Below are 26,400 nucleotides of genomic sequence, written 5' to 3' on the forward strand. Positions count from 1 at the left end.
AGAGCTCTTAGGAGCCAGGTACCTCCCTAAAGCCCCACCTCCAAGCCTAGGGGCTGAACTTTCAATTCTGGAGCTCTGGAGCTCAGATCCAAACCCTTATCACTAGGGACCTCTCGCAGAGTCCTGAGCCCCTGATGTCTTTGGAGCTCACTCATATTGCTTCCACTCTACCAGAACTGACCAGATTCTCTAGCAGCCACCAGCTCTGTTGGACGCGATCATTTCTTCACTGTCTCTGCCCTACATCCATCAAAGGACCTTTCCCAAAAGTCACTTGAGGAGTAGTGTTCTCCCATTGGCTCCTTCCTCAGTGGTGGATCATTCTTCAACCAAATAGCCTTTCACTAAAATTCCGTTATGGGGAAGTCCTTGGCAGAGTTCCAGCAGGGATTTTTAATAGAGTCACCTGATACAGGATTTCTGTGCCAGGCAATGTTCATACCTGAATAAATCACATGCACATTTGTGCATCACAAACACTTACATTATGCTAAACTGTGAAATGAAAGCAGGCATGAGTCCTGATTTACTTTAAGCAGAACCTCACTATGTCATTGGAACAGTGCTTGACCTAAGTACAGTTAGATGAGCGAGGCATGTGTGTGGCTCCGGCTACTAAATTTACCATTTTCATAATTCGCTGCTGTGTAAGAATCATTTACCAAAGACTCCGAGGAAATACTCAGTTCATGGAAAGACTGTAACTGTGAGATTAAATCAGTAATAGCTCCTTTGTGTGAGCTCTTGCTTCAGAAACCTCAGCTACGCAGGCACTTTCCAGGCAGATGTAACTTGAGAGATTATCTTCTTCAAATTAGGTGGCCAGAAACAGCATGGAATGCCCAGTTTATTTGAAAGTCAGATAAACAATGACTATTTCTTTATATATAAGTATCTTTTAAAGGTGGAAAGTGTTTAAAAAGACAGCCAACACAGACCTCTGGCTTCACACCCACGCACGTACACACCCACACCCATCCACATACATCTACATACACACATGCATAAACACACACACACACACAGTATGTTCTACACAATACTTGGACATATTTATAAAGGATTATTTGTTATTTATCTGAATTTCAATTTTAATAGGATACCTTGAGTTTTCATTTGCTAGACCTGTCAAGCCTAAGGACTCCCCACTGAATACCAAGGACATAGGCTATAAGGTAATGAGCCGGTGCTGTTCCAACAGCAGGAAGAGAGAAGGGAAGTGTTTTTAGCCTGAAGGTCGCTGAGGGGAGGGTGGAGACCGAACTCCTATTTTTACCCTTGTTCTAAAGCCCGCTCACTGCCAGTCCTAACGTGGAAACTATGAACATGCAGCAAATTTAGTTCCCCAAAGCTACTATAAATAACAGAGAGTGCACCGAAGCCTACAGCAGTATTTCACACAGGGTTTTACGGAACCTTTGAAAATTAAGTCTAGCAGGGATGGTGCTGGTCATAATGATTGAGTTTTCCTCTCTGTAACCCTTGAACCCTCTCCCACTCCTGGCTTTTCAGAGCCTCCTTGTCTTTCATCTTCCCTGGGAGGTTCATGACTTTTAGTCCCTCAGCAGGAAGCTGGGACCAGAGCTCTGCCTGGCTTTCTCAGGCCTTGCAGTGCAGGTCAAGACATTCCTAGAGTGCCTGAGTTTTATGAGGGTTTTTTTTTTTTCTGGTCTCCTTTTTGGAATGACTTTGGTAAAGACATTTAAAAACCAGCTAGTCTTTTTCTCTATTCTGAATGCCCTGCTGACTTATCTCAATCCTAGAACATATTACTGAACACTTACAGTAGGAACATGTACTGAAGTGGCCATGGGATTATGCAATTCTGGCTGTTTTCTTTTCCTCCCTCCCTTCTTCTCCCTTCTTCATTATCTTCCTCCTCTTTCTCCTCCTCCCCCTCCTCCTTCTCCTCTTCTTCCTCCTTTTCTTTTACAGCATGGTGATCTTATTAAAGCCCTGGCATCCTGGGAGCTCCTTTAGCAATAGTCCATTGCTCGCTCACAGTGGGTGTGTTACTAAACTATTGAACTTCCGAGTTCCTCTCACAAAGCTGGCCTAGTGATGTCCCTCATAAGGTTTACATGAAAATTGTTAAACAATATGTGGAAGCTGGCACCAGGGACACAAAGCCGCCTCAGCAGCCAGATGACCCCCTAAGTGGCAGTTGCAAGTTTCCAAATTGCCAGTGTTGGTGTGCAGTGTCCATACCTCTTAGTATGGCAGTATCAGCGACCTATTTGCTTTGCCTGGCCATCCCCGTGGAATGTAGTATTACTAGCCACTCTGGACTGAAAACCAGAGGAGTGTACAACACAACGCTATCTTCTTTCCATCAGCGTACATGCCCCCAGCTGGTGAGGTGTGGTAGCCAGCCACTCTGCCTCCTCCAACCAATCTCTATGCTCTCTCTTCTGCAGCACCCTGATTCAGTTCTTCACGTTGTTTCCTGAGTATGCAAAGAATGATTTTTACATCACTGGCGAGGTGAGTTGATGTCTCATTTTCTTGCGTGCCTCGGATAGCAAGAAGATTGAACTGTATGGTGACAGCTACAGCAGTCATGTGCATAGTCGTGTGTGTATTAGTGTGGATCTGGTCCACTTTCATAATTTCCCAATCATCTCCCAAGTAGCCTCTGCAACAATGGTGTCGGTCTGGGATCAGTCAAGGTTCAGGTATTGGGATGTGTGCAATGGGTGAGTATGGTCTAGGATTCATCGCTTTTGCTATTGTATTTTATATCAGTGACTTTAAGTGGGAGCCAGGTGTCTGTAGTAATACATTCCATATTCCAAACTCATCTTATTCTCTCCTCAGAGATCAGGTTCACTGAGGATCCCAACTGGATAACACTGCATGCTTTTAGGCATCCCAGCATGAGCTACAGCATAGCCCTTGGCCTCTAGGGTGATGGCAAACTTGATTACTAGATTAAGATGGCATTGGCTAGACACCTGCTTCTGTTCATATTCCATAGGAATCCATAACCATACGAATGACTCTTTCCCCAATCTGTCTCACAACAGTTTTAGATCAGTTGATGAGACATGTCTACTCTGACTAAAATGGGCGTTATAAAATGGCAGTGTCCTCGTCTGTGTCTGTATGCATATCGTCCCACCTTCTCCTCCAGAGCTGATCTAGTCTGTCTCCTCTCTGTGTTCATGTGCATCCCCTTGGGCCCAGGCGTTGATATTCCTATAGGATCTATCAAAATTGATTACTTAGGATGCATCTTCTTCCTCTGCTCTGTGAAAGGCCCTTCAAGCTGGTGCTGTGTGTGTGTGTGTGTGTGTGTGTGTGTGTGTATGTGTGTCTTTTGACAGGTTTGATAATTTTTGAGCATTTTCCCTTTATCACAGATATTGGACTCGGAAGCACCCTGTATATCCCTCGCCCTCCTGAGATCAATCCTTTCTTCTAGGGACTCTGGCTCATTCCAGTGGAAAGTGGCATTGAAAAGCCAGGCCTGGAGCACTGAGAGTGTGCTCATTGCTGCGAGGGAGATGATAGCTCTTTCGGACCTTGTGACTCTGGCTAGTCCTGTGACTCTGATTCCCACCACAGGCTTATCCAGTTCTCTCCTCCACTGATGTCTGCATGTGCCTTCTCTTACACTAAGGAGCAAGACTTGCAGCAGCAAAGTTTTCCTCCTGGGCACCTGTCCACACTCCCAGCTTATACTCTGAATGACTTCAGAATGACTGACTCCATCATTACAATACCCAACAAAAACCTTCCATGTTTCCTTCACCAGGGCTTAGCCTCTTGCTCTCTGTTGGTCTGTCCCTGGATCTTGTCTCAATTCATCCCCAGGCAAGTGTTTTTCATACTAGACAGCTCCTGCATGCCACACGTCTAACTCACCAACCAGTCTATCCATGTTCTCGAATCTCTGAGGGTTTCTTTAGGTCCCATCCTATTTGGGGACCAATAACTTGGGCCAGAGGGTTAGAATGAAGATCAGCGTCTAAGGGTGCACTGGGAGGAAGGATCCTGCTGGGCCAGTCAACCTCTCAGCCATAAGGCTTAACTCTGGAATGACTGATTTTCACAGGAAGGTCCAAGTGATGGTGCCAGAGGAAGGGCTGGAAGGATGCCGGGCAAGTAGTTCACAGATGGGCACGTTAAGGGACTGAAAGAGAAAAACAGGCTAAGTTCCTAGTGAATGGCGAGTTCATGAGACAGGAATTTCTTGAGCCTGTCTTCCCTTTTTTCTAAGCTGTCAGAGAAGATGGTTTAGCATTCTATAATTTTTTTTTTTAATACTCAGTTGCTCAGTATCAAATCACATTCAGTCCCTCTATCAGGAACACTTCCTGCTGTTCTTTGCCTTTTGAGCGTTTTCAGAGGCGAGTTGGAAGAGGAGCAGGAAGTGACACCCTTGTCATTTTATAGAAACCCTGGAAGTCATGCATTTCCCCATTGAGCAGAGGATGGGTCTGCTCAATGTGTAATTCCTTGTCTAACAAATAATGTGGCAATGTCGTTAACCATGATGCTCAGCAGAGCTGCCAAATCCTGGAGGAAATTTTTGACTTGTCTCTTTTATTTGTGCCTTGTGGTTTTTAGGCATGTCATTTCCAAATGTGTGTGGGAAAAAAAAAAGATTTTCTTTTTATATGCTTTGCTGCCAGGATGCTTAAAGAAGCCTGTGCCATCCATGAGATAAAGGAGGATAAACAGGAGGAAGAAAGGTAGGCAGAGAGGCAGTAACCACAGGACCGCAGCTTCAGAAGAGCACAGTGGGTCTGTCCATGCATATCCAACCTTTCGTCACTGGGACACTATGTCATCCCCAAAGTTCACAGCTGAAAATGATACAAGTGGGTTATAGAAACAAGCCAACAATACAAAAGCAAAACAACAAAAGCAAACGTGAAATCACATGTGTTAAATATGTTTATGATTCTGCATCTGGCCACACGTAGCCCTCAGGCTACAAGATGGAGATGCCTGCTCTTGCAGCCATGTACCTTTTTGGAAAGAAAAAAACGCTAAGTAGCAATGCCCTACTTCCCCAGTCTCACAGCTCTGTTTTGTTTGTCTTTTCATGGACAAGATAGAGTTCTGGCATGATAATTGGAGACCTGGAATGGTAGAGGAATCCTGTGTTGATAATTGGAGAGCTGGGTCTCACTGGGTGGTTCCAGGCCAGTCACTAAGCTCGCTGAGTCTTTTTGTATTTTATCTTGCAACCGCAGTGGTTAGTTTTGAAATCAACCTCCACAGCTGTTTTGCTTTGTTTATTACATGGTCAGTGGCAGTCACCCAGGCTCACTCTTACGGCATCTCCATGTCCCTGAAGTTAGAACATAATACAAACTTCTGTCTCTCTCCAGCCCTTCCCCAAACTGTTAATCGAAAGACCTTCCTTTCCTGAAAGCTCATTTGTTTTCCTTCTTAGGGAGTCACAAGGAACACCACTGAATTTGTAGATTCAGCCTTGAAAAATATTGGATAAATGCAAGAAATGTTTAGCACCTTTTGCATTTGTGTGCCAGGAATGAAGGCAGCCTGCACAAGGGTCTTCAGCAAGCGTTCAGAGCCCTGGCAATGGTCTAAAAGAGTCTGGGAATGATAATAGTAGTGATTACATAGCACCATTTGAGTGTTTAATTAGATAATCCTCCTTAGATATTTCAAATAGTGACTGACTGTAGAGAGCATCCAGCAGTTGCTGCCTCCATTAGGGCACAAAGCCTATGGCCCTTGGCATACAGACTGGGATGAAAGTGTTTATAGAAGCTCTGTTTGCTCATTGTTGGTCTATAGCATTGCTTGTTCCCTTGAGTTATTTTGGCTGTGTGTGTGTGTGTGTGTGTGTGTGTGTGTCCAGGGAACGAATCAGAGCTTTGAGCATGATAAACCAGTCCTCTACTACTGTGCTCCATTTCCCAGAGTTAAAAGCATTTGCTTTGCCTAAAAGATGAAGGCACCTTGATGATGGTATTAGAAGTTTGGTTGATTTGTTTTATAGGGAGCAGAATGTGTGAGGATCCACCCACACTCGACTGGCAAGGCATCCCAGGGAGAGCAGCTTAGGTCTACCTCGGGTATGAAGGACAAGGGAGAAGCCTCGTCTCTCTTTTCTTTCTGTTTTTTTTTTTTTCCTCTCTGCCCAGAATACCAACTGGAATTAATTTTCTCTAAAGAGAGACAAATGTGTCTGTAAATCACCCTCCCTGAGGCAGGAAAAAAATACTTCAAAAAGAAACAAGCTGTGTTTAATTCCTGTGATTAGCTTTCTTTCTAAGCATTATCCTCCCAAGCCTGTAACTATTCATGAAACAGCTCTTGTTCTAGGGACATCGGCACAGTGTAGAAGAACCCTCTCCAGCATCCACAGGCTGGGCTGGACGTTCAAGGAAGACAGTCCTCATTGAAACAGAGGCAGGTGGCAGGATGAAGGGGGTCTGCCCATTGTTCTTTGAGCATGGGCTATATATATCAGTCCAGGCAAAGACTCAATGATGTGAGTGGTTTTTGGAATGGAGATGCTTCCAAGATGGTGGGGCATATGCTGAAAACTGGGCATCTCTTCCCCATAGCATGAAAGGGTGGATTCTCTTTATAAGTAGGTTTGTAGCCATAGGTAAATTGAGAACCAAGTACAGGCAGAACCTTATTTGAAGGTTCTTATGCATTAGTTAATTAGTGTAAGTTAGTAAGTTGAACGGGGGTAGTTTATCTTCATCTGCATTGGAAAATCCTTTTGGGAGCATGGTGTTGGACAATGTCATTGAAGACAACTGATGGGCTGAAGGGGCACCCCAGCATATGAAAGTCTTGCTTGTTTCATTATTTTTTCTTATTCAGTTTTAAGCGCATGCTAAATGGATGTTACAGAGTGGCTTCATGAAAGGCTGTTGTTGGATACAATAAATCTATCAGCAGTATTTCTCCTCGGTGCTTTTCATCTCCCTGTCATTGTCCCTATCTCCTGTCCAAGTCCCTGGAGACTCCCCCGTCTACCACCTCGGACAGCCTCCTACTCATCTTCCGTCTTCTTCTCACCCTGGTAACCTCATACTCAGGTTTATTTCTCCACACACCTTCCCTCTCTGTCAGGATTGTCACCGTTCATCAGAGAAGATCAGCTAGATCCTACCCAGTGTGTTTTCTCTTAACATATTTATGTTTGAATTAAGTGCTGACCCATTTTTTATAAGAGGTGACTCACAAGCACTCATGTGCAAGTGATAGGGTGACCTGTGAGGTGGAGTGGGGGAAACATGCTAGTGATAGGCCAAGAGTCATTCTGTGTCAGCCTCCATCAGCCCCCGAGTTCTTGGATTTGATGAATTGGGGGCCTAGAAGGTAGCTTCAAGAACGTTGTGTTTGGGTGTTTTATCATAAGAGTGATCGCTTAGATTTGGACGCACAGCAGCCTCGAGCCCCTCGCTTACTGAGTACTGTTTAATTCATTGCTTTCTTTAATCCCGACAGCTTTCTTATAATTATCCCGATCTTAAGGATGAAGTGACTGAGACTTAGGCTAGGTTTGCCTTATTAAGGTTCCCAGCCAAAAAGCAGGAAAGCTGCAAAACTGGGACCTACTGATGGGACTCCAGGGCAAAGGATTGGAATGCTGACATTGGCTGTGGGTTATACAGCCTTGTGTGGGGAGGTGTTTTCTGGAAACCAAATCATGTCCCGGAACTCTCTTCTTCTGACCCTCTTCTCCTGGAATGGAGTCTGACACCCCCTTTCCTATTCCCTGCAGCTCTCTAGGGTTACAACTCTATACGAATGAGAAGAGGCTCCTTAGCTCCTCGGATGTCTGTCTTTCTGGCCAAGACCTAGTTTTAATCACAAAGACTTAGCTTTGATCATAAAGTTTTATAGAGCAAATGGAAGTTTCAAGTGATATAAGGACTGGAGGTCCCTGGAATGCAATTATTTCTAGGCCATGGAACTTGCTGAATTTTATTAGATAGCGTTCAAGCTGGTTTAACTCTTCAGTCCATGACAAACGTCTATTTCCAATTACATCCATCTGCCCTTGCCAATATTTTCTTTTAGAATTGAAAACGGATTTGTGACTGTTTAATGAGTTTAATATTATAAAAAAAATAAAGGTTTAAACTGCAACCTAAAGAGTTGAACAAGGGCATATGGAAATGTTTACAAGTTGGGCCTCCGGCTTTCAAAGAATATATCCAAATCAAATCAGTCCGTATTTACTGATTCTCAAGTTGCATGGAGAAGAATGTGAACGCACAGACAGAAGTCATAAGCTTTGTCTCAATTGAACTGTCCTGCTGGATCGGATAGTGCCGTCTAGACACAACACTGGGACCCCGTTAGTGATGTCTGGGGGAGTGGGGGCAGCAATTCGAAGGTAAACCACTTAGGCAGCTTCAACCTTCTAAGTTCTGTCTACAAAGCTCAAAGGCCTCAGCCTGGGTCCGTGCTCTCTTTTGCTCATACCCATTATTTACAAGTCAAATTAACTGGAGTCTCCATTTCAAACAAAGGACTTTATCCATCTCTAGTCACCTGGCAGCAAGCTTGGCTTTTCCACTTGAGCTCTGAGGTCAGACTAAGATGGGATGGGATGTATCTTGTGTCCCTGTCCCTGTTAGTGGTGGGTGATATATATTTTTTTAAAGACACACCCTCGGTATCAAAAGTGAATTGCCTATTGTTTAGAAGTCAGCAAGTACCTTTGCATGGCTTGGTGTGACTAAAAGTTGGCTGCAGTTCCAAATGGTCTTGCTCCATGTCTATGCCTGTAGAGTCTGCTGCTTTCTTTTTAAACTCACATTCAAGAGAAATAGATGGCTGATAATATCACCCTCTTGTTAAAAAGCTTCCCTTTTAATTGCTTCAGTGCAGTCTCGGTGAGATGACGCACGGTCTAGAAATGTCTAGGAAGTTGTGGAGATTACCACAACATTGGGGTGCTGGCATTGCTTGCTCGTTTTGCAAACTGACCGTTTGAAGTTACACCTGTCTCTGCAGAGAAAACAATGGTGCTGAGCTAAGTGAGATCCCATCTGCCCCAAGGCTGAGGGAGTCAGGATGGCGTTGGCCTCATCTGGACTGGGCTCTTCCAGTAGAGTTAGAGGTTTGGTTTTTGGCACTTTGATGACTCCCTTTGTGTGTTCAGTGTGTATACAGAGTTCTGTTCACGGCATTGATGCTTTCCTGCTCCTTCTGGCCTCTTCCCATAGGTGAGTGTGGCTGCTCCAAAGCCCGTGCTTGGGAAGAGCTGCACCCAATTGCGTGCGTGCAACTCTTTCTAGGTAGCCATCTTTATTCCCTCCTGGAAACAAGAGTTCCCTTAGTCAGCCATGAATTCTTCAAAGAGGCATCTTGCCAGATGAATGACTGGGACAATGAGGTGATGCCCTGAGCAGGGTGGGGTGCTCAGCATGATCTTTCGGGGCTCAACCCCCGAGGTTGCAAATCTCCTGACCTTTTCTGCCAGGCAGAGCTGAGGACTATGTCCAATTATGAGTGAAGAAACTATGAGTGAAGAAACTATGTTCAGGGCAGCTGTCTGTTTTTGAAAAGCTATTGTTATTGTCATTAATAAAGCTACAGTTTTACCACAAAATATATACGCAGAAGCAAGGCCAGCAAGTGAGTATAGCTGCATTTTTAAAAAAGCTATACTTAAGAAATATGGGTAAATGTTACTTAAAAATTATAGACTGTGGATACACATACATTTATGTAGACACAATGTTTTCCAACATAATGTTATTATTTGCCTCACCCCCACTTTGAAGGAGCTGAATGAAGCTTGGTTTTTAGGTCTGAAATCTTCCCCGCTTCCCAGTACCTGAGAAACAGGAACAAGATAAATCAGCGGTGAACGCTGCTGAAACATGGAAGAAGGGAGAGATCCAGAGGAACACATAGTGACGTTGAATCTCAGTGTACATTTACACACATGGATAATTAGGTGTGCACCACATCCTCTGCAGACTGTTACCATGAAACTGTTCCCAGCACCATGCAAGCACGCACAGGGACTGCAGACCCAGAATCAAAACTGCACGCGGCTATGATGTTAAGACCCTGGGCCAAACCAAAGACCGAGAGCTCAACTCCACCCTGCTTCTGATAAAGAAGAGGAATTCGAGCTTTATTGCTTCTTTGAGCTCCAGCAAATAAAGCAAGTACAAGCACACACAGCCCGATGTCCCTGGTCCGTCTCGCTGGAGGTGAGCGTGATGACAGTCACCATGGGGAAAATGTCCTATGCACAAGCAGCGCTCCAATTGGCAGCCTGCAGCTCCTTTAAATCTCAGAGAGGACTTCCGAGGGGATCCAGATGTGTTGATTACTAACTTTGCCTGAGTTGTGGCGTGAGCCATACATGCTTATCTGGCTGAGTTCCTTGTTCGAAGGTCACTGCCAAACGCTAACATAACATGTCTGTTCCCGGCAGCACTTTTCCTTTTCCCTCACAGAATGGCTTTGATGTTGCCCTGAGCGTTTATTATTGGATCTGGGGCTGGAGGGCTAGTGTTAACTTTCAGACTTCAGGGGCTTTGCTGGTCCTCAGCTTCCCACACTGGGGAGCATCCCTGGGAGGTCAGAGAAGACTGGAGTTCTAATTGTGGTCACCACTGTCCCTATTAAGGACATAACTCAGAACCAAAGGTGAGTGTTCTTATGTTCAGGTCCAAGGGAATAACACAAGCAGCCATAGGCTGTTTCTAATCTGAAGGCAGACACTCCCCATCCCTCAGATATGAAGGTTTGCTCTATTTTAAATATATACAGAAGTCAGGGGAAGTGAAATAAAATATACTTGATTTGTCAACCTGTTGTCTGCCCAAGTGTTTTTCACAGGCATTGAATTGTTAAACTGAGAAATGAGTGATTCCAGGATGAGACGTCTGCTTTTGCAAACACAAAGAAATACACCCCGACAAGGAATGTAAAAATAATAGAAATCTCACTATAGTGTGTTGATTCCCCATAAAATAATCCTGTAATTGTCTACTGTGTGACAGCCTGAATCACTCAGCCAACGGAATGATTAATGAACAAGACAATGAAGGATTTGTCACACTGACACAAAGCAAGGGAGTGTGTGATAGTCATTAGGAACAAAGGATGAGATAAACACCCTCAGCACCAGGAGAGCCAATGTCAGAGGAATATTGAAGAACGTGGCAGCTTTAGAAGCAATTATAGGATTATCCATCTCATTGTCCTGTATGTCCTGAGTGCTCTGCTTAGCAAGCATAGGACAGATACAAACAGGTCCCAGCATGGGACCTGAGAGCCACAGGCCATTGACTGTGGCCATTGACTGAATTGTGGTTTGCTAGGAGAAATGAGAGCTATGGAAGCAGCCAATCCTGGGGCGAGAACTCCAGCTAGGTACGCCATTAACATCACAGACCTCAGCTCCTTGTAGCTGCAAAATATAGGAAAGTGAGGTTTGTTGTTAACCAACTCATGTTTAGGGTACAGGAAATAGTTTGGATCATGAATTCAAAAATCTTGAATGTGTATTAAAAGTATAATATCCTTTTCCATGTCTTACCTAGTTATAGCTTATGTGCAATGACTCTCGGGAAGGCTCCATATACTGGATATTTTTAGGCTAAATTTACCTCCACTGACTACATTGCTATGTAAAAGACATGGTCTTCCTCCTTGGAAAGAGTAAATTTTATTTACCAAATGTAACAAGAATACAACCCTAGAAATACTATTGCTAAGTGTATACATTTTTAGCATTTGTATGAATTTCTTTTTTTTTAAAGATTTATTTATTTATTATATGTAAGTACACTGTAGCTGTCTTCAGACACTCCAGAAGAGGGCGCCAGATCTCGTTACGGATGGTTGTGAGCCACCATGTGGTTGCTGGGATTTGAACTCTGGACCTTCGGAAGAGCAGTCGGGTGCTCTTACCCACTGAGCCATCTCACCAGCCCCTTGTATGAATTTCTATAAAGGAAAATAATTAGAGGTAACCTGAGATCAGTCAGTCATGTATTGCGTGTGCTTGTATGGGCCTGTTTTACAGGTCCATTGGTCATTGGGCACACCAGGAGAATGCAATTCATAAATTGTATATTTGCTCTGGTGGGTTGGAGATGCAGTTTCTATAATCTGTTTTTAGAAGTAACTGTAATCTTCCAAAGGACAGTTTTGTGTTTTATTCATTTTTGTGTCTCCCTAAGTATCTAGCATGATGATCTTGGCAGATGACTTGTCTCGGGAGCCCTTGCTGACTGCAGGCTGGGTGTCAGATTTGCCAGTTAAGTGATTACTCAGGAAAATGTATTATTTTACAGAAATGTATCTAATAAATCTTCTCTATTTCCACCAATAAGACCAACATTGCACAGTTATGTGCCAACCCAAACTTCAGACGTGTAAACCCCTCTGCATACAAACATAAGAAAACTAAGCCAGGTTCCTGAGTATAAGAGCTGAAGGCGTGTTTTCATTCACTGCTTTACCTAAGTCACTGCTATTGCACAAGAGCGCCGTGCAAACAAGATCGCAAACAAGTTATGTGAATTGGCTGCTTTTATCAGCTGGAGAGGACTTTAGCCTTTTGAAGCAGGGCAGACCATGTGGGATTCTGCCTCTTACCACTTAACCTCTTCAAGTCCCGTGTCCTAGCTTGAAGCAAGAGCAGTGATATCTCCAACCTGTGAGGGTGACTATGGTATAGATCAGTTTACGGCAGGTAAACGCTCCAAGTCTATGAAGAGCCTTGGGAATGTCACAAGAGCAGATTTACAGATACTCGTGTAAAGCCTTTAGTCTATTGTGAATGCCTGTGCACCGCCCTTTACCAAATGCACATGGACGGGTTCATGTCACAGCTATGTAGTGAACACTAACAGCATCAGGCACAATGAATCAAAATAAGCGAATGAGATGCTTCCACCTGTGTTCAGGCGTCTTCTAAGATGGGAGCAAGCACAATAACGTAAAAGGATGAGTAGGTAAGAGGTTTTGAGGAGGATTAAGAGTTAAGAGGTAAATTAAAGCCTATGAAACAAGAAAATAGGAACATTAAAAATTTTTGGCAAGTGTCCAGAAAAGACCCTGCCCATGTGGCCTCGCTTAAGGACAAGAGGCAACGAACCATTCAGATACTTGGGAGAAAGCACTCCAGGAGGAAAGAGAAATGAACACGAAAGCCCTGGTGCATGCAAGGGACACCGTGGTACCCAGTGGGGCCTGAGGGGAATGAGGAAGAAGGTAGCAGGGGGTGAGGTTGGTGAAGAGAGTGGGTCCTGTTAACCTTTCTGCCTCAAATAAAGCCTCTGTTTTCATCCAGTGCAGAGTCACGGAAGTATTTTTTTATTGGTTATTTTATTTATTTACATTTCAAATGTTATCCCCTTCCCAGTTTCTCCTCCACAAAACCCCATCCCATCCCCCCTCCCTGCTGCTTCTATGAGGGTGCTCCCCCACCCACTTGCCCACTCCCACTTCACCATCTTAGCATTCCCCTACCCTGGGTCATGGAGCCTCCACAGGACCAAGGGGTTCCTCTCCCATTGATGCCAGATAAGGCCATCCTCTGCTACATATGCAGCTGAAGCCAGGGGTCGTTCCATGTGTATTATTTGATTGGTGGTTTAGTCCCTGGGAGCTCTGGGGGGTCTGGTTGGTTGATATTGTTGTTCTTCCTATGGGGTTGCAAACCCCTTCAGCTCCTTCAGTCCTTCCCCTAAATTCTCCATTGGCGTCCCCTAGCTCAATCCAATGGTTGGCTGCATGCATCCACATCTGTATTGATCTGGCTCTGGCATAGCCTCTTAGGAGACAGCTATACCAGGCTCCTGCCAGCAAGCACTTCTTGGCATCAGCAATAGTGTCTGCGTTTGGTGTCTGCAGATGGGACGGATCTCTAAGTGGGGCAGTCTCTGGATGGTCTTTCCTTCAGTCTCTTCTTCTCCGCATTTCCTTTTGACAGGAGCAATTCTGGATTATTATTTTTGAGGTGGGTGGGTGGCCCCATCCCTCAACCAGGGGTCATGCCTATCCACTGGGTATGGTCTCTATAGGTTCTATCTCCCCTTTGTATGTTGGCTAATGTCATCCCTGTTGGGTCCTGGGAACCTTTTGGGTCCCTGGCATCTGGGACTTTCTAAAGGCTAACCCCCAGTTCTCCATCCCCCACTGCTACACACCTCCATTCAAATTCCTGATTCTCTGTACATCTCCCCAGTCTCCTTCCATATCTGATGCTGCCCCCTTTTCCCCTCCCCCTCCTCTCTCCCTCCCACTCTCTCCTTCTACCTCCCGTGATTATTTTCTTTCCTCTTCTGAGTAGGACTGAAGCATCCACACTTTGGTCTTCCTTCTTGGGTTTCATATGGTCTGTGAGTTGTATCATGGGTATTCTGAGCTTTTTTTTTGTGGTTAGTATCCACTTATCAGCGAGTACATACCATGTGCGTTATGTGTGTTCGTTTGTGACTAGGTTACCTCACTCAGGATGATAGTTTGTAATTCCATCCATTTGTCTTCGAATTTAATGAAGTCATTGTTTTGGGTTCTGTTTTGTTTGGTTTGGTTTGTTTTTTCGAGACAGGGTTTCTCTGTGTAGTATTGACTGTCCTGGAACTCACTCTGTAGACCAGGCAGGCCTCGAACTCAGAAATCCACCTGCCTCTGCCTCCCAAGTGCTGGGATTAAAGGCCTGGGCTGAAGTCATTGTTTTTAATAGCTGAGTAGTACTCCATTGTGTAAATGTACCACATTTTCTGTATCTATTCCTCTGCTGAGGGACATCTAGGTTGTTTCCTGCTTCTGGCTATTATAAATATGGCTGCTATGAGCATGTGTCCTTGCTATATGTTAGGGCATCTTTTGGGTATATGCCCAGGAGTGGTATAACTAGGTCCTCAGGTAGAACTATTTCCAATTTTCTGAGTAATCACCAGACTGATTTCCAGAGTGGTTGTACCAGCTTGCTATCCCACCAACAATGGAGGAGTGTTCCTCTTTCTCCACATCCTGGCCAACGTCTGCTGTCACCTGAGTTTTTGATCTTAGCCATTCTGACTGGTGTGAAGTGGAATCTCAGGGTCATTTTGATTTGCATTTCCCTGATGACTAAGGATGTTGAACTTTTCTTTAGGTGCTTCTCAGCCATTCGATATTCTTCAGTTGAGAATTTTTAGTTTAGCTCTGTATCCCACTGTTTTATTTGGGTTGTTTGGCTCTCTGGAGTCTAACTTCTTGAGTTCTTTGTATATATTGAATATTAGCCCTCTATTGGATGTAGAATTGGTAAAAAATCTTTTCCCAATCTGTGAATTGCTGTTTTGTCCTATTGACAGTTTCCTTTGCCTTACAGAAGCATTGTAATTTTATGATTTATCAATTGTTGATCTTAGAGCATGAGCCATTGGTGTTCTGTTCAGGAAAAATTTTCCTGTGCCAATGTATTCGAGGTTCTTTTCCACTTTCTCTTCTATTAGATTCAGCATATCTTGTTTTATGTGGAGGTCCTTGATCCACTTGGACTTGAGCTTTGTAAAAGGAGTTGGTTGATTTGCATTCTTCTACATGCTAGCCACCAGTTGATCCAGCACCATTTGTTGAAATACTGTCTTTTTCCCCACTGGATGGTTTTAGTTCCTTTGTCAAAGATCAAATGACCATAGGTGTGTGGGTTCATTTCTGTGTCATCCATTGATTTACTTGCCTGTCACTGTGCCAATAACATGTAGTTTTTATCACTATTGCTCTGTAGTGCAGCTTGAGGTCAGGGATGGTGATTCCCCCAGAGGTTCTTTTATTATTGAGAATGGTTTTCACTATCCTGGAGTTTTTTGTTATTCCAGATGAATTTGAGAATTGCTCTTTCTATCTCTGTGAAGAATTGAGTTGGTATTTTAATAGGGATTGTATTCAATCTGTAGATTGCTTTTGGTAGTGTGGCCATTTTTACTATGTTAATTAATCCTGCCAATCCATGAGCATGGGAGATCTTTCCATCTTCTGAGGTCTTCTTCAATTTCTTTTGTGGTAGCATAGTCTGGCCTGGGTTTTTAGCTGTACCATTGTCTAAAAAAATATAGAGTGGCTAAGAGCTAAAGAAGAAGACCATTTTAGAAGTCACTACAGTGACCCAGGCTGGAGCAAGGCAAGGAAGAAGACATGGAAGAAGACACTGTGCCCCAGATGATAAAAGAAATAGTTTGATGACAAACTTTAAGGGATACAAGAGAAAGAAATACAAAGAACGGACCAAGATTTCTGACCTGAGCATCCAGAACATGGTTAGCATGAACTGCAAGGGAGGTCACAGGAAGCACTGGGATTAAGAACTTCATTGTGAACACATGGAGTTCAGAGTGGGATAAAACTGGACAAGCCAAGGAGGAGGCTTTTGGTGGGATTAGTAAAACAGTGTTTTCAAATATTACTGAGCAGGGGAGAGAGAGAGAGAGAGAGAGAGAGAGAGAGAGAGAGAGAGAGAGAGAGAGACAGAGAGACAGAGAGACAGAGAGAGAGAGAGAGACAGAGAGAGAGACAGAGATAGAGAGAGACAGACAGACAGACAGAGAGAGAGAGAGAGAGCGAGAGAGAGAGAGAGAGAGAGCTCAGCAGGAGAACGTGCTCCTGACTAAGCCCGAGGACCTAAGTTTCATCTCTGAGACCCATGTGGTGGAAGGAGAGACTTGACACTTGAAAATAGTCCGACATAACAAAAACAAATTAATCTGTATAATTGGGCCAGTAAAAGAACTTTATAACATTGTTGGAAAGTGGAATTATTATGTTTGTTAGGGGAAAATTAGTCCACAAAATAATTTGCCTTGGAAAAGGATCTCGTGCTAGAAAAGGCTGGAAAACATGGATAAAACACCAGTGTTCATTGACAAATAAATATTATTTTGTTTGCACCTTCTTCTACTTTAGTATATGTTGATTTCAAATTTTGCATTACTATGCAGATTTTCAAATATTAGGTTTAGATTTGAGATTTTATTCTTTTCTTTATTAGAACTTTGTGCGTTCCTAAGTCAGATAATGGTTGGTAGAGCCTATTGCCCATACCCCAGAAATCTCTCAGAGAGCATGGCAGAACGGGGCCACTCCCTACCCAAATCATGCTTAGGCCTATTTAACTCTATAGAGACAAAGACCATAGGATTCTGTTTCCCGCCAGAGAACTGGCTTCTCGGAAATCCTGTCCCTGGGAGTCTGCTAACCTAGTTGATGTGCTTGGAAGGCTGCACCCCCAGCTCGAGCACCTCCCACCTTGTCCTTTTTTTCTCTTCTCCCCACTAACTGGAGCTATGAAATCTAGCCAGGCTATTTAAATAAAGGAGCTGTCCTCCAAAATCGACTCCCAGGTGGATCATATTCGCCATACTCACCACCACCTGAGACCCTGTGCCCCAGCTCCTCCACATACTGAGACCAACAGTGTGTGATGGCCAATGGGGGAAGGAGCCCACAGAAGTTGGAACAGAAGTTCCTGGAAAGAGACACCTGGCCGGTGTGGTCCAGGTCATTTTGGTTTGGAAGGACATTAGAATGTTCACATATAACATGGTATTTGCGTGCTTTCCACATCACTTGGGCCATATGGTGTAAGAATAGAATAAGAGGCCCGAGAGTTTTTGGTTACAGTAGGACCTTCAAGGTGAGCTGAGGAAGTGGGCGGTACTTGTTAAGTAGATTGAGTCCCAGCAGTTGTTCATGGATAGGTTTGGGACTGCCATCTCAATGTCTGTCCTTCTCAGTCTTATGCAGGGAAATATGTTCCGGCCCTAGCACACTATATCCACTCCCTCAACCCTGTGCAGAAGTTCAAGATCCGCCTGAAAGGAATTGCCATTGGAGATGCATACACTGATCCTGAATCGGTTGGTGTCCTGCTTTTTCTTTCTTAATCTGTCCCTCCCTTACAGATATCAATTCCCTTGAATTGAATGAACATCCCTCCTACCCCAGAGGCCAAATTTGTTAAAATTTAAGGTTGATGTTACTCAAATTGAATTCTTAGTTTAACCTTTCAGTGTGTCAACTTACTGTCTCAGCCTGTGTGGTGGCCAACATCAGATTGTGCGTTTGTGTGACTTTCCTGTTGTATATGTCTGTGTGTACAGTTGTCTGGATTGGCTAATCCCAGCAAAAAATTAGTAGGTAGCAATGTTTCCAGCAAAAAAAAATTAGTAGGTCAATTGTTTCTTCTTGAAGCCAAAGGCGCCCAACCTTCTCTCTGTGGCGCTCATGTGTATCACTTCTGTCACCAGATTATAGGAGGGTATGCGGCATTCCTATATGAAATTGGCTTGTTGGATGAACAGCAGCAGAAGTACTTCCAGAAGCAGTGTAGCAAGTGCATAAAATACATCAAAGAGCAGGAGTGGATGAAGGCCTTTGAAGTGAGTGCTGGGGCCCCCAGGATGCCCTTGAGCAATTAAAACCATCTGAGGAGAGGAGGGGTCAGGAGGTGCACCATGGTGCTCCAGCCTTTGGGATGGTATCTATCCCCTCTGTCTATGATCAGGAGGCGAAAGAGTGAACATGCAGAGAAGCTCCACCTGCACGCCTCTGAGTTCACTTAGGCTGTATTTTTAACCTTGAGATCATTCTGGCATGTGTATCTAACTGTGGCTCTCATTAGACGTTCTGATTTCTTTAAATGCTGTGTGGGGCCTGAAGGCATTCTGCAGCATATGGAAATTAGAAGCAAGGTAACCTGGGAAGCGGATGCCTGAGCTTCAACAGATGCTCGGACACATTTAGAAGGGTTATGTCCACAAGCAATATTTCAGCCATAGAGGTGATCTGGCGTGTAACCAAAGTCACATGCCTCCAGGTGTCAGGATCAAAGTCTACAAAATATAGTGTACTGGGGGACATCTTCTAAGAAGCACAGTGTGCAGTTAACCTAACACTTGAATATGAGAGTGACGATATGATTTGAGCCTTTACCTACGTTTTTCCTGTGGAGTTTGGTTATTTATGGTATAACGTTGCACTAAATACTGAGATACAGGAACTCATGTATGTTTAGCCAATGCAAAAGCAAAGCAAACAATCTTCCTTCAGTACTTTTGCTATGCATCTATAGAACCATCTTCTCTGACACACAGGGAAATGAAGTGAGGTATGAATGCTGAAGACCTCAATCTGCGTGCTCTTTCGTGTGCTTTGTGTGCCTACGGCCATTGTGTCTTTTTGGACCAAGGCCCGATGTTAATCGTCTTTCAGAAGCATCAGATATGCCAATTATGATCAAACAGGAGACATCTAGACTTGGGAGAAAAGAAGCAATTTAAAGTGAAGCTCATTTTACAAGCAGGGTACCAGGACACTGCTGAGATCCCTGGGGGACGTGACTTGGTTTGCATTGAAGTCTGATAGCAGCAAGCTGTGCAGATGGGTTGAGAAAGGGAAGCCCAACCCTAGACAGGATGCGCAGACTCTCCATTCTGGGTCAGGGCACCAGATGTGGCTGCAAAATGTGGAGTCAGGATGCCTTGTGCAGCTGTAAACACGAAGGAAGAGGAATTGTCTCGGGAGCACATAAGATCAAGCTTTCCCTGGCAATAAGAGAATCTTCTGGATACGTTTTAGGCTTTAGGCTACCTGCTGTGGTAGAGATGGGGGAAAGAGGGATGCTTGAGAATTGAGACATTTTATGTGGTGTGAGACTAATTTGCAAGAGAGGAACATTCACTATGGTTTTGAAGAAACACACAGAGATTGTTAAGTAGTGTCTGAAGCAAGACCAGCAGAGAGGCCCAAAGAAGGAAGGAAGCAAAATGATATGCACAGCACATGATATGGCAGCCATGGCACTCGTAGGTTGGAAGAACTGTTGAAAAATAGGAGTATTTTGTATGGTTAGAGACAGCGAGACTATGGCACAGGAGTTGCTCCCAAACTAAATTCAATAGAAAATCAAAACTAAAATACCTCTCCTAATATTCCTTAAAGGTATGGGATGTCTCTCCAATCATTGGCTCAAGCTCTTGAGTGATGGATTAAAGCCTCTGAGTTTTCAAAGGAAATTGACAAAGCAGTGCTTGGTAGGCTAGCTAAAAATGCTAAGACATCCTAAAAGATGGATCATTCAAGAGGACACAGATGTCAAAATTTCAAGTCCAACAGACTCAGCCTGTTTGATGTTCTCATTCCTTTATTTAAAATTTTTATTTTATCTTATGTGTATGAGTGTCTGCCTGCATGGACAGATGTGCATCCCAATGCATTCCTAGTGCCCCTAGAGGCCAGAACAAGGCATCAGATCTCCTGGAACTGGATTTACACTTGGTTGTTAGCTACCATATATGTGCTGTCAACAGAACCTGGGTCCTCTGCAAGAACGGCAAGTGATCTTAACGGCTGAGCAGCTACCAGTACCCAGGGTTCTGATTTTTAAGATGAGTCAGTTAGTAAAAGAGTAGAAACATCTGTTGGGAACACTGGAAACAGGCAAAGCCATCCATATGCATGCACTGATGGGGTTGCTGGGCCAACCCCAGAAGGTCACATGGAGGTTGTGGAATGGGTCCTCCTGACCACATGCCCAGGGTTTTCCCCTCATGCAATAGTTCTTGGGTATATTCTATAAAAATCCAGAGGCATTCCCACAATTCTCCAAGAGTAAATGACTGATCTCTTGTTTCTTCTATTTTCTTCCTAACAATGCTCTATCTAAATCACAGAACATTCTCTGTGAAACAAGTTTTGATTATGACGTAGATTTCTGGAATAATCTAGCCCCATTATTTGTTAGACAGCAAATGTTTTATTTCTCATTGAAAACAATCCATTGGTTTTTTAAATTAAAAATGTGTGTGTGTGTGATATGTGCACACGTGTTCTTGTGCACACACACTATACAGATGTATGTTCAAGTATGTTTATGTGGAGGCCAGAGGTTGATGTCAGGCCTCCACACAGACATTCCCACCGTTTTGCTTTGTGAGGCAGGGTCTCTCACGTGCCTGGGACTCTCCTAGAGAAATTCTAGAGAAGCTAATCAGAAAGCCCAGTGATCTACCTATTCCCATCTCCAAAGCTCTGAGAGGACTGGTGAACAACACGGCCCCAGGGGTTTTACACAGGTACTGAGGATTGACTGTGGGTCCTCATGCTTGTGTGGCAAGTGCTGTACCAACTGACCTACCCTTCTCACCCCAGAAAATTGACTCCACCAGTGATGTGTGCATGCAGTACAACTTCTAGCAAAGAGTGGACAAATTAAAGAAAGACACCTGCTCGGGGTGATGAACCCACAGGTTTATTAATCAAGCAGGTATCTCTGCAGTGTGAAGATGAAGTGGGGACATTTCTCCAGATGCAGCCCAGAGCAGAATTCCCAGCATGCCTAACAGACTTTGTATAGTTCCTTACCCTTCTCAGTCCTCATGCCTTTACCCAAGGACGCTGTACAAGCAGAGGTACTGAGCACAGGGAGGCACTGCAGTCTGACTGTTAGTTTAGCAAGCAGGTACATGGTGGAGAGTACAGGCTGAGGTCACGGAGGAGCTAGAGCCATTATCAGTGCATACCCTGGCCAAGTTATTGCACTTCCGAAAATCTTAAGTTTCCTCACCAAACATTTGGATGATGGTATTTTATCTTCTAATAAACTAAACCCATTCTTGATGGATTTTTTTTTTTTTTTTTTTTTTTTAGGATGTGTTGAATTCATGTCGTACAATCCTTTCAGGGGGTCCTTTTAAAATACATCAGCGGGCGCAGAAAGCAAACACCACCCCTCCCTAACCCTCAACCCCCTCCTTTCTTCATCTTCCAGCCTTACCCCAGCCTGCTTCCAGGGCACTTTCTTTTTCCTCCTGAAGCTCTGAGCTTTGCATTTCATAGCTTCAGAGAGCACTGCCAAGGGCTGTTCAGGGCAGTTGTCTACATCTTGGGTCTCTCTTCACATTCTCCATCACTCCCATCAAAATTCCTGGTGACCGTGTGGATGGTGTCTCAATACTCAGTTCTTCTGTCCTTCAGCCTTTGCTTTTTTCCCCCTGCAATCTTGTTCTCCCATGTGTTGCTTATTCCCGCTACAAAATCAAACTAAACTAAAAACAAATAAATAAACAAACACAACCAAGTGAATGAGCCAAACAAAATCTTTCCAGAACCATCACCCACAATCTGAAGCTGGATCACCTTTATTCAGTTGCCATACCCTATCCCTCTGGTTCACTTGTGTTAATGAACCAACTGCACAATTGTGCAGCTCTGGTACCTTTCAGCCTATTGAGCCACCATCTCCTCATGAACCCTAAGCCCCATGACTTCATTTCTCTGATTATCCAACATAAACCCTGGGTCACACATTCAAGCTGCTAAACTCCACAGATACTTCCTTCAACATCTTTGGCTAAGCTACAGTCGTGGCTGATGCTGCATCTTTGCTGCCTTCATGTTGGTAGCATACAGCTGGAGAAAACCAAACAGCCATGGTGACCACTCCTCCCTGCTGGTAACTGAACCCATAGATACCATCCAACAGTTCCAAGACCTTGAACTCCACCAGCTCCTTGACTCTCAGCCCACAACCCATGCCCTCTTTGCTCACACTATGGGTGAGTGTGACCAGGGGCCATGTGAAAGCAGCCTTTCTCACCAGGCAAACCCCCAAGTTGAAGCATCTGGTTTTATTATCTTCTGCCTGCGGTATTCTTTCTCTGATTGTCTATATTCTTGGCTTTCTTCCAGCCAATGGGTCATAATTTGAATGTCATCTTCTAAGTGACACTTCTGTTTTCAGGGTCCCTTACACACAGGCACACACACACCCATAACACCTCCCATTCCTGTTCTCTTTGCCATTCCCTGATGCACACACCACTCTAACACCCGACATAATCTGCTTCACCATGCTTATTTGTGTCCCTAGAATATATATTCTATGAGGGATGGCATTTGCCTGCTACAAATGAAAGTAAAATGAGAACGATTTTAAAATATAAGGGCTGGAGAGGTAGCTTGGTTGGTGGAGTGTTTGTCATGCAAGCCCAAAGACCTCAATTGTAGCCTCATAACCCAAGTAAAGCAAGGGCTTGGGCACAGTGGCAAGGACTTGTGATGAGGAGTCCAGTATGCCCAAGGGATGATAGTTTGTCATTGGCCTCTATATGTGGGCACATGCACCTATATGCACACAATGCGTATGTCTATCATGCATGTGAATGTGTATGTGCACACACAGGAACACACATATAGATACATACATCATTTAAAAAGAATGAAAAATGTCCTGACTGTAATGATATAACGACAGTTGTGCATGGTGCCACTCCCTGTCACTGTCCTTCTCTTTCTCCCTCTCTGACCTAGATCCTGGATAAGCTGCTAGATGGAGACGTAACAACGGGTTCATCTTTCTTCCAGAATGTGACAGGATGTACCAATTACTACAACATTTTACAGTGCACGGTAATGGCCACAATTTAAAGGATGTAGTAATGTGTGCTTAAAACTTTAGCAAAACCAAACTGCCTCTGATTGAAAAAATATAGCTCATTTTAAAGGAGATGACCACGCCTAACATTTGCTGAATAATTTCATCTCCTGACCTGTGGGGGTTGTTTCCTACTGGGCTTGTTTGGTCGACATCCATATTATGTGATGTTCCTGGTAACCCAGAATGGTGTCTGATTAGCCCAGTATCCCTACTAGACCTTGTTCCTGGTAGGGAGTTGTGTGAAGGATTCAGGCTAGGATTGCAGCCCAGGGCTCTGGGTCTAGGCTTCCATCTATGAGTCTCTTGTAAGCATCCACATTCTTTGTTCTGCACTTAAGATGGCTTAGGTAATGGGCACGACCCAACCTTCCTGAAAATATTTGCCTTGTCTTACTTTTAACTTAAGGTGTTTGGAGCCTTCAGGGCAGCCCCCACTTCAAGCCCTCCGGAACACTTTCTAAAGTATTCAAGTAGCTCCTTTCAGAAAAGTAGGCCAGAGTTGACATCTTCTGTGTAGAATTAAGTGAATAAGAGACAGAGAGAGCCAACTTGGCAGTTTGGATGTGCGGACTCTTTGTCTACTGAACGGCGCAGTACACTCAGTTTTTAAATTGACTTATTTATGAGCTATTTGTAAGTAAAATATGAAGTCAGTTTTGGTGGGATTCCCAGCCCTGTGGTTTTGGATTTATATTCTACCAATAACAAAACATGGCAGGAAACGGAGAAGCAGAATTTGTGATTAGGATGCATTTTTTTTTTTAAGAAAGTAATGTATTCACAGCCAAAAAAAAAAAAAAAAAAAAAAAAGGCCAATGAAGCATAGAATACTTATTCCTTTTTGTTTGTTTTTTGATAAGGGTTGTAGGTAACTTTTGTTTTATGTCTTTTATTAAGTATCAGTTTTAGACCTGTGATATAATTACCCCTTAAATTATAAACAGTTGATTGTGTCGGGGTGAGACAGAGAGATATTAATGAACGGTGGAAAACGGCAAGTAGAGACAATGGCTTTAGACCACTATGCCGCTCCTGGTCCCTTAAAAGCCATTTAACCTTCTTCTTTAGAGCCAAGGTCATGGGGTGACTACCTCACATAATCTTACCTCTTTCCTTTCTCCAACACTCTCTCCAATGAGCTGGCTAGTTAAAAGGCAGACTGCAAAGGATTAGTGTCTGAGAAAGAAAATCCATTCTTGGGCAAATTGGATATTGACTGCAAACGAAGGCGATTCTCTGTGTTCAGCCTATGAGAGGGTCCCATTTACCTGACCTGGGTCACCCCATTAACATATCAAGCCTGAGGAAAAGTTAACAGTTTAGGCCTGTTTACTGTGCTGTGTGTTGTGAGGGAGTCTCAGCTTTCCCAGTGGGCTGTGCCTGGCATCTTCCTCCATGACACTTTGCCATGTGTCTTCTGGCAGGAACCCAAGGACCAAAGTTACTTTGCAAAATTCTTGATGCTCCCCCAAGTGAGACAAGCCATTCATGTGGGAAACCAGAACTTCAGTGACGGGGCTGAGGTGGAGAAGCACCTGCGAGAGGACACAGTGAAGTCGGTGAAGCCCTGGCTGTCTGAGATCATGAATTACTACAAGGTGAGCCGGGGGCCGTGGGAGACAGGGATCTACCCCAAACTCCTGGGCTACCGTGAGCAGAAAGAAGGAAATTCCTTTTATTTCCTACTTTACTTCCTCCTTTCAAAAGATATCACCTATTCTATTTATAAAATAGAAATAGCTTTCTTAATTTTATTCCTTTGACTTGTCTTTTTTTTTTTTTTTTTTTTTTGGTTATTCGAGACAGGGTTTCTCTGTGTAGCCCTTGCTGTCCTGGCACTCACTTTGTAGACCAGGCTGGCCTCGAACTCAGAAATCCGCCTGCCTCTGCCTCCCGAGTGCTGGGATTAAAGGCATGCGCTACCACACCCGGTTTGACTTGTCTTTTTAATAGTTTCCTAAAAATTAAATTCCTTGAGTAAAGCTCTTATACTTATTTCGTTAAAGGAAATAAAGCCAAGAAGATGTCTAGCCTTGCATAGCAATCAATTGTCCTTGTTGTTTACTCTATGATGTGAACGGCAGCCTCATCACAGTTAATCCAGGAGTGCGTCTGCTTAGGAATTGCTCTCATTGGCTTTCATTGGGGATCGTCCTGCTCAGATCTGCCATGAGCCCAGCCCTTTTAGGCTGTTGTATTAGAGTAAGCAATGACTCCATTCTGAACAGAGCAAAGCATGCTGAACAGGCACTATGTTTAGGGTTTACATGTCCCAGCTAGTTGGCCATAGGAAGCCCTGGCGGAAGTCACAGTGAGCTGTCCCTCGACCCCCATTATCAGGGAGGGTACTCAGAGCAGGCGATCTGACAAAAATTCCCCTGTGTGTCGCTCCTTTCCTACTATGACTCTCTTCACCCAACTCTGGTCCTAGGCATGGCCCATGGGTGGGGCAACTCTGGAGGGTGAGTGCAGAAGTGATGAAGGATTGTGCCCACTGAGGCAAGAGTGGTACCCGAAATGCACAAAAGCCCAACACCCAGTGCTCTGTAAGGCACCTTGTATGGTTTAGACAAGAAAGTCCGGTCTTCAACACATTTATGCAATTTTCACCACTCATAAGTTGTCCACATACTGCTTCTGTAGATCCATAAGCCTTTCCAGTTTCTTTCTAACATGAGGAACATATGCTTCTATGATGTCTATGTTAGGGATGGCCCTGGAGATTCTCGGCATGCAGCATGCACTCTAGTATAGAAAGCTAAAACACTTACTCACCAGCTTGTGTTTTAGAGTATTCCCAGGGAAAGCTCGCCTTTTCTGGTTCTAGTACACAGGGTTTAACACCTGTGTAAAATGGGCTAGCCTGCAGAACATGAGGAGACCCTACATTCTAGGGAAGAAGGAGCCTCACTACATCAGGCCAGGATTTCAGCCATCCTCGCTTTGGGCTCTGCTGAGAGACTATGATGCTTGTCTGCTCTTAGCCTAGC

At 44.1% G+C, this 26,400-nt stretch overlaps 1 protein-coding gene across 1 annotated transcript in view; it reads left to right on the top strand.

Moving 5' to 3' along the window:
• The window catches only part of Cpvl (carboxypeptidase vitellogenic like), a 104,274-nt gene that overhangs the window by 25,849 nt on the left and 52,025 nt on the right, over positions 1 to 26,400 (top strand). Inside the window, exons 6-10 of the mRNA XM_029478808.2 lie at positions 2,418 to 2,484; positions 17,709 to 17,831; positions 18,222 to 18,353; positions 23,284 to 23,382; positions 24,835 to 25,008. Coding sequence (XP_029334668.1) covers positions 2,418 to 2,484; positions 17,709 to 17,831; positions 18,222 to 18,353; positions 23,284 to 23,382; positions 24,835 to 25,008 — 595 coding nt within the window. The remainder of the gene's footprint in view (positions 1 to 2,417; positions 2,485 to 17,708; positions 17,832 to 18,221; positions 18,354 to 23,283; positions 23,383 to 24,834; positions 25,009 to 26,400) is intronic.

Source organism: Mus caroli, unplaced genomic scaffold (genome assembly GCF_978045245.1).
Source record: "Mus caroli unplaced genomic scaffold, Mus_caroli_1 scaffold_7, whole genome shotgun sequence".
Lineage (NCBI taxonomy): Eukaryota > Metazoa > Chordata > Mammalia > Rodentia > Muridae > Mus > Mus caroli.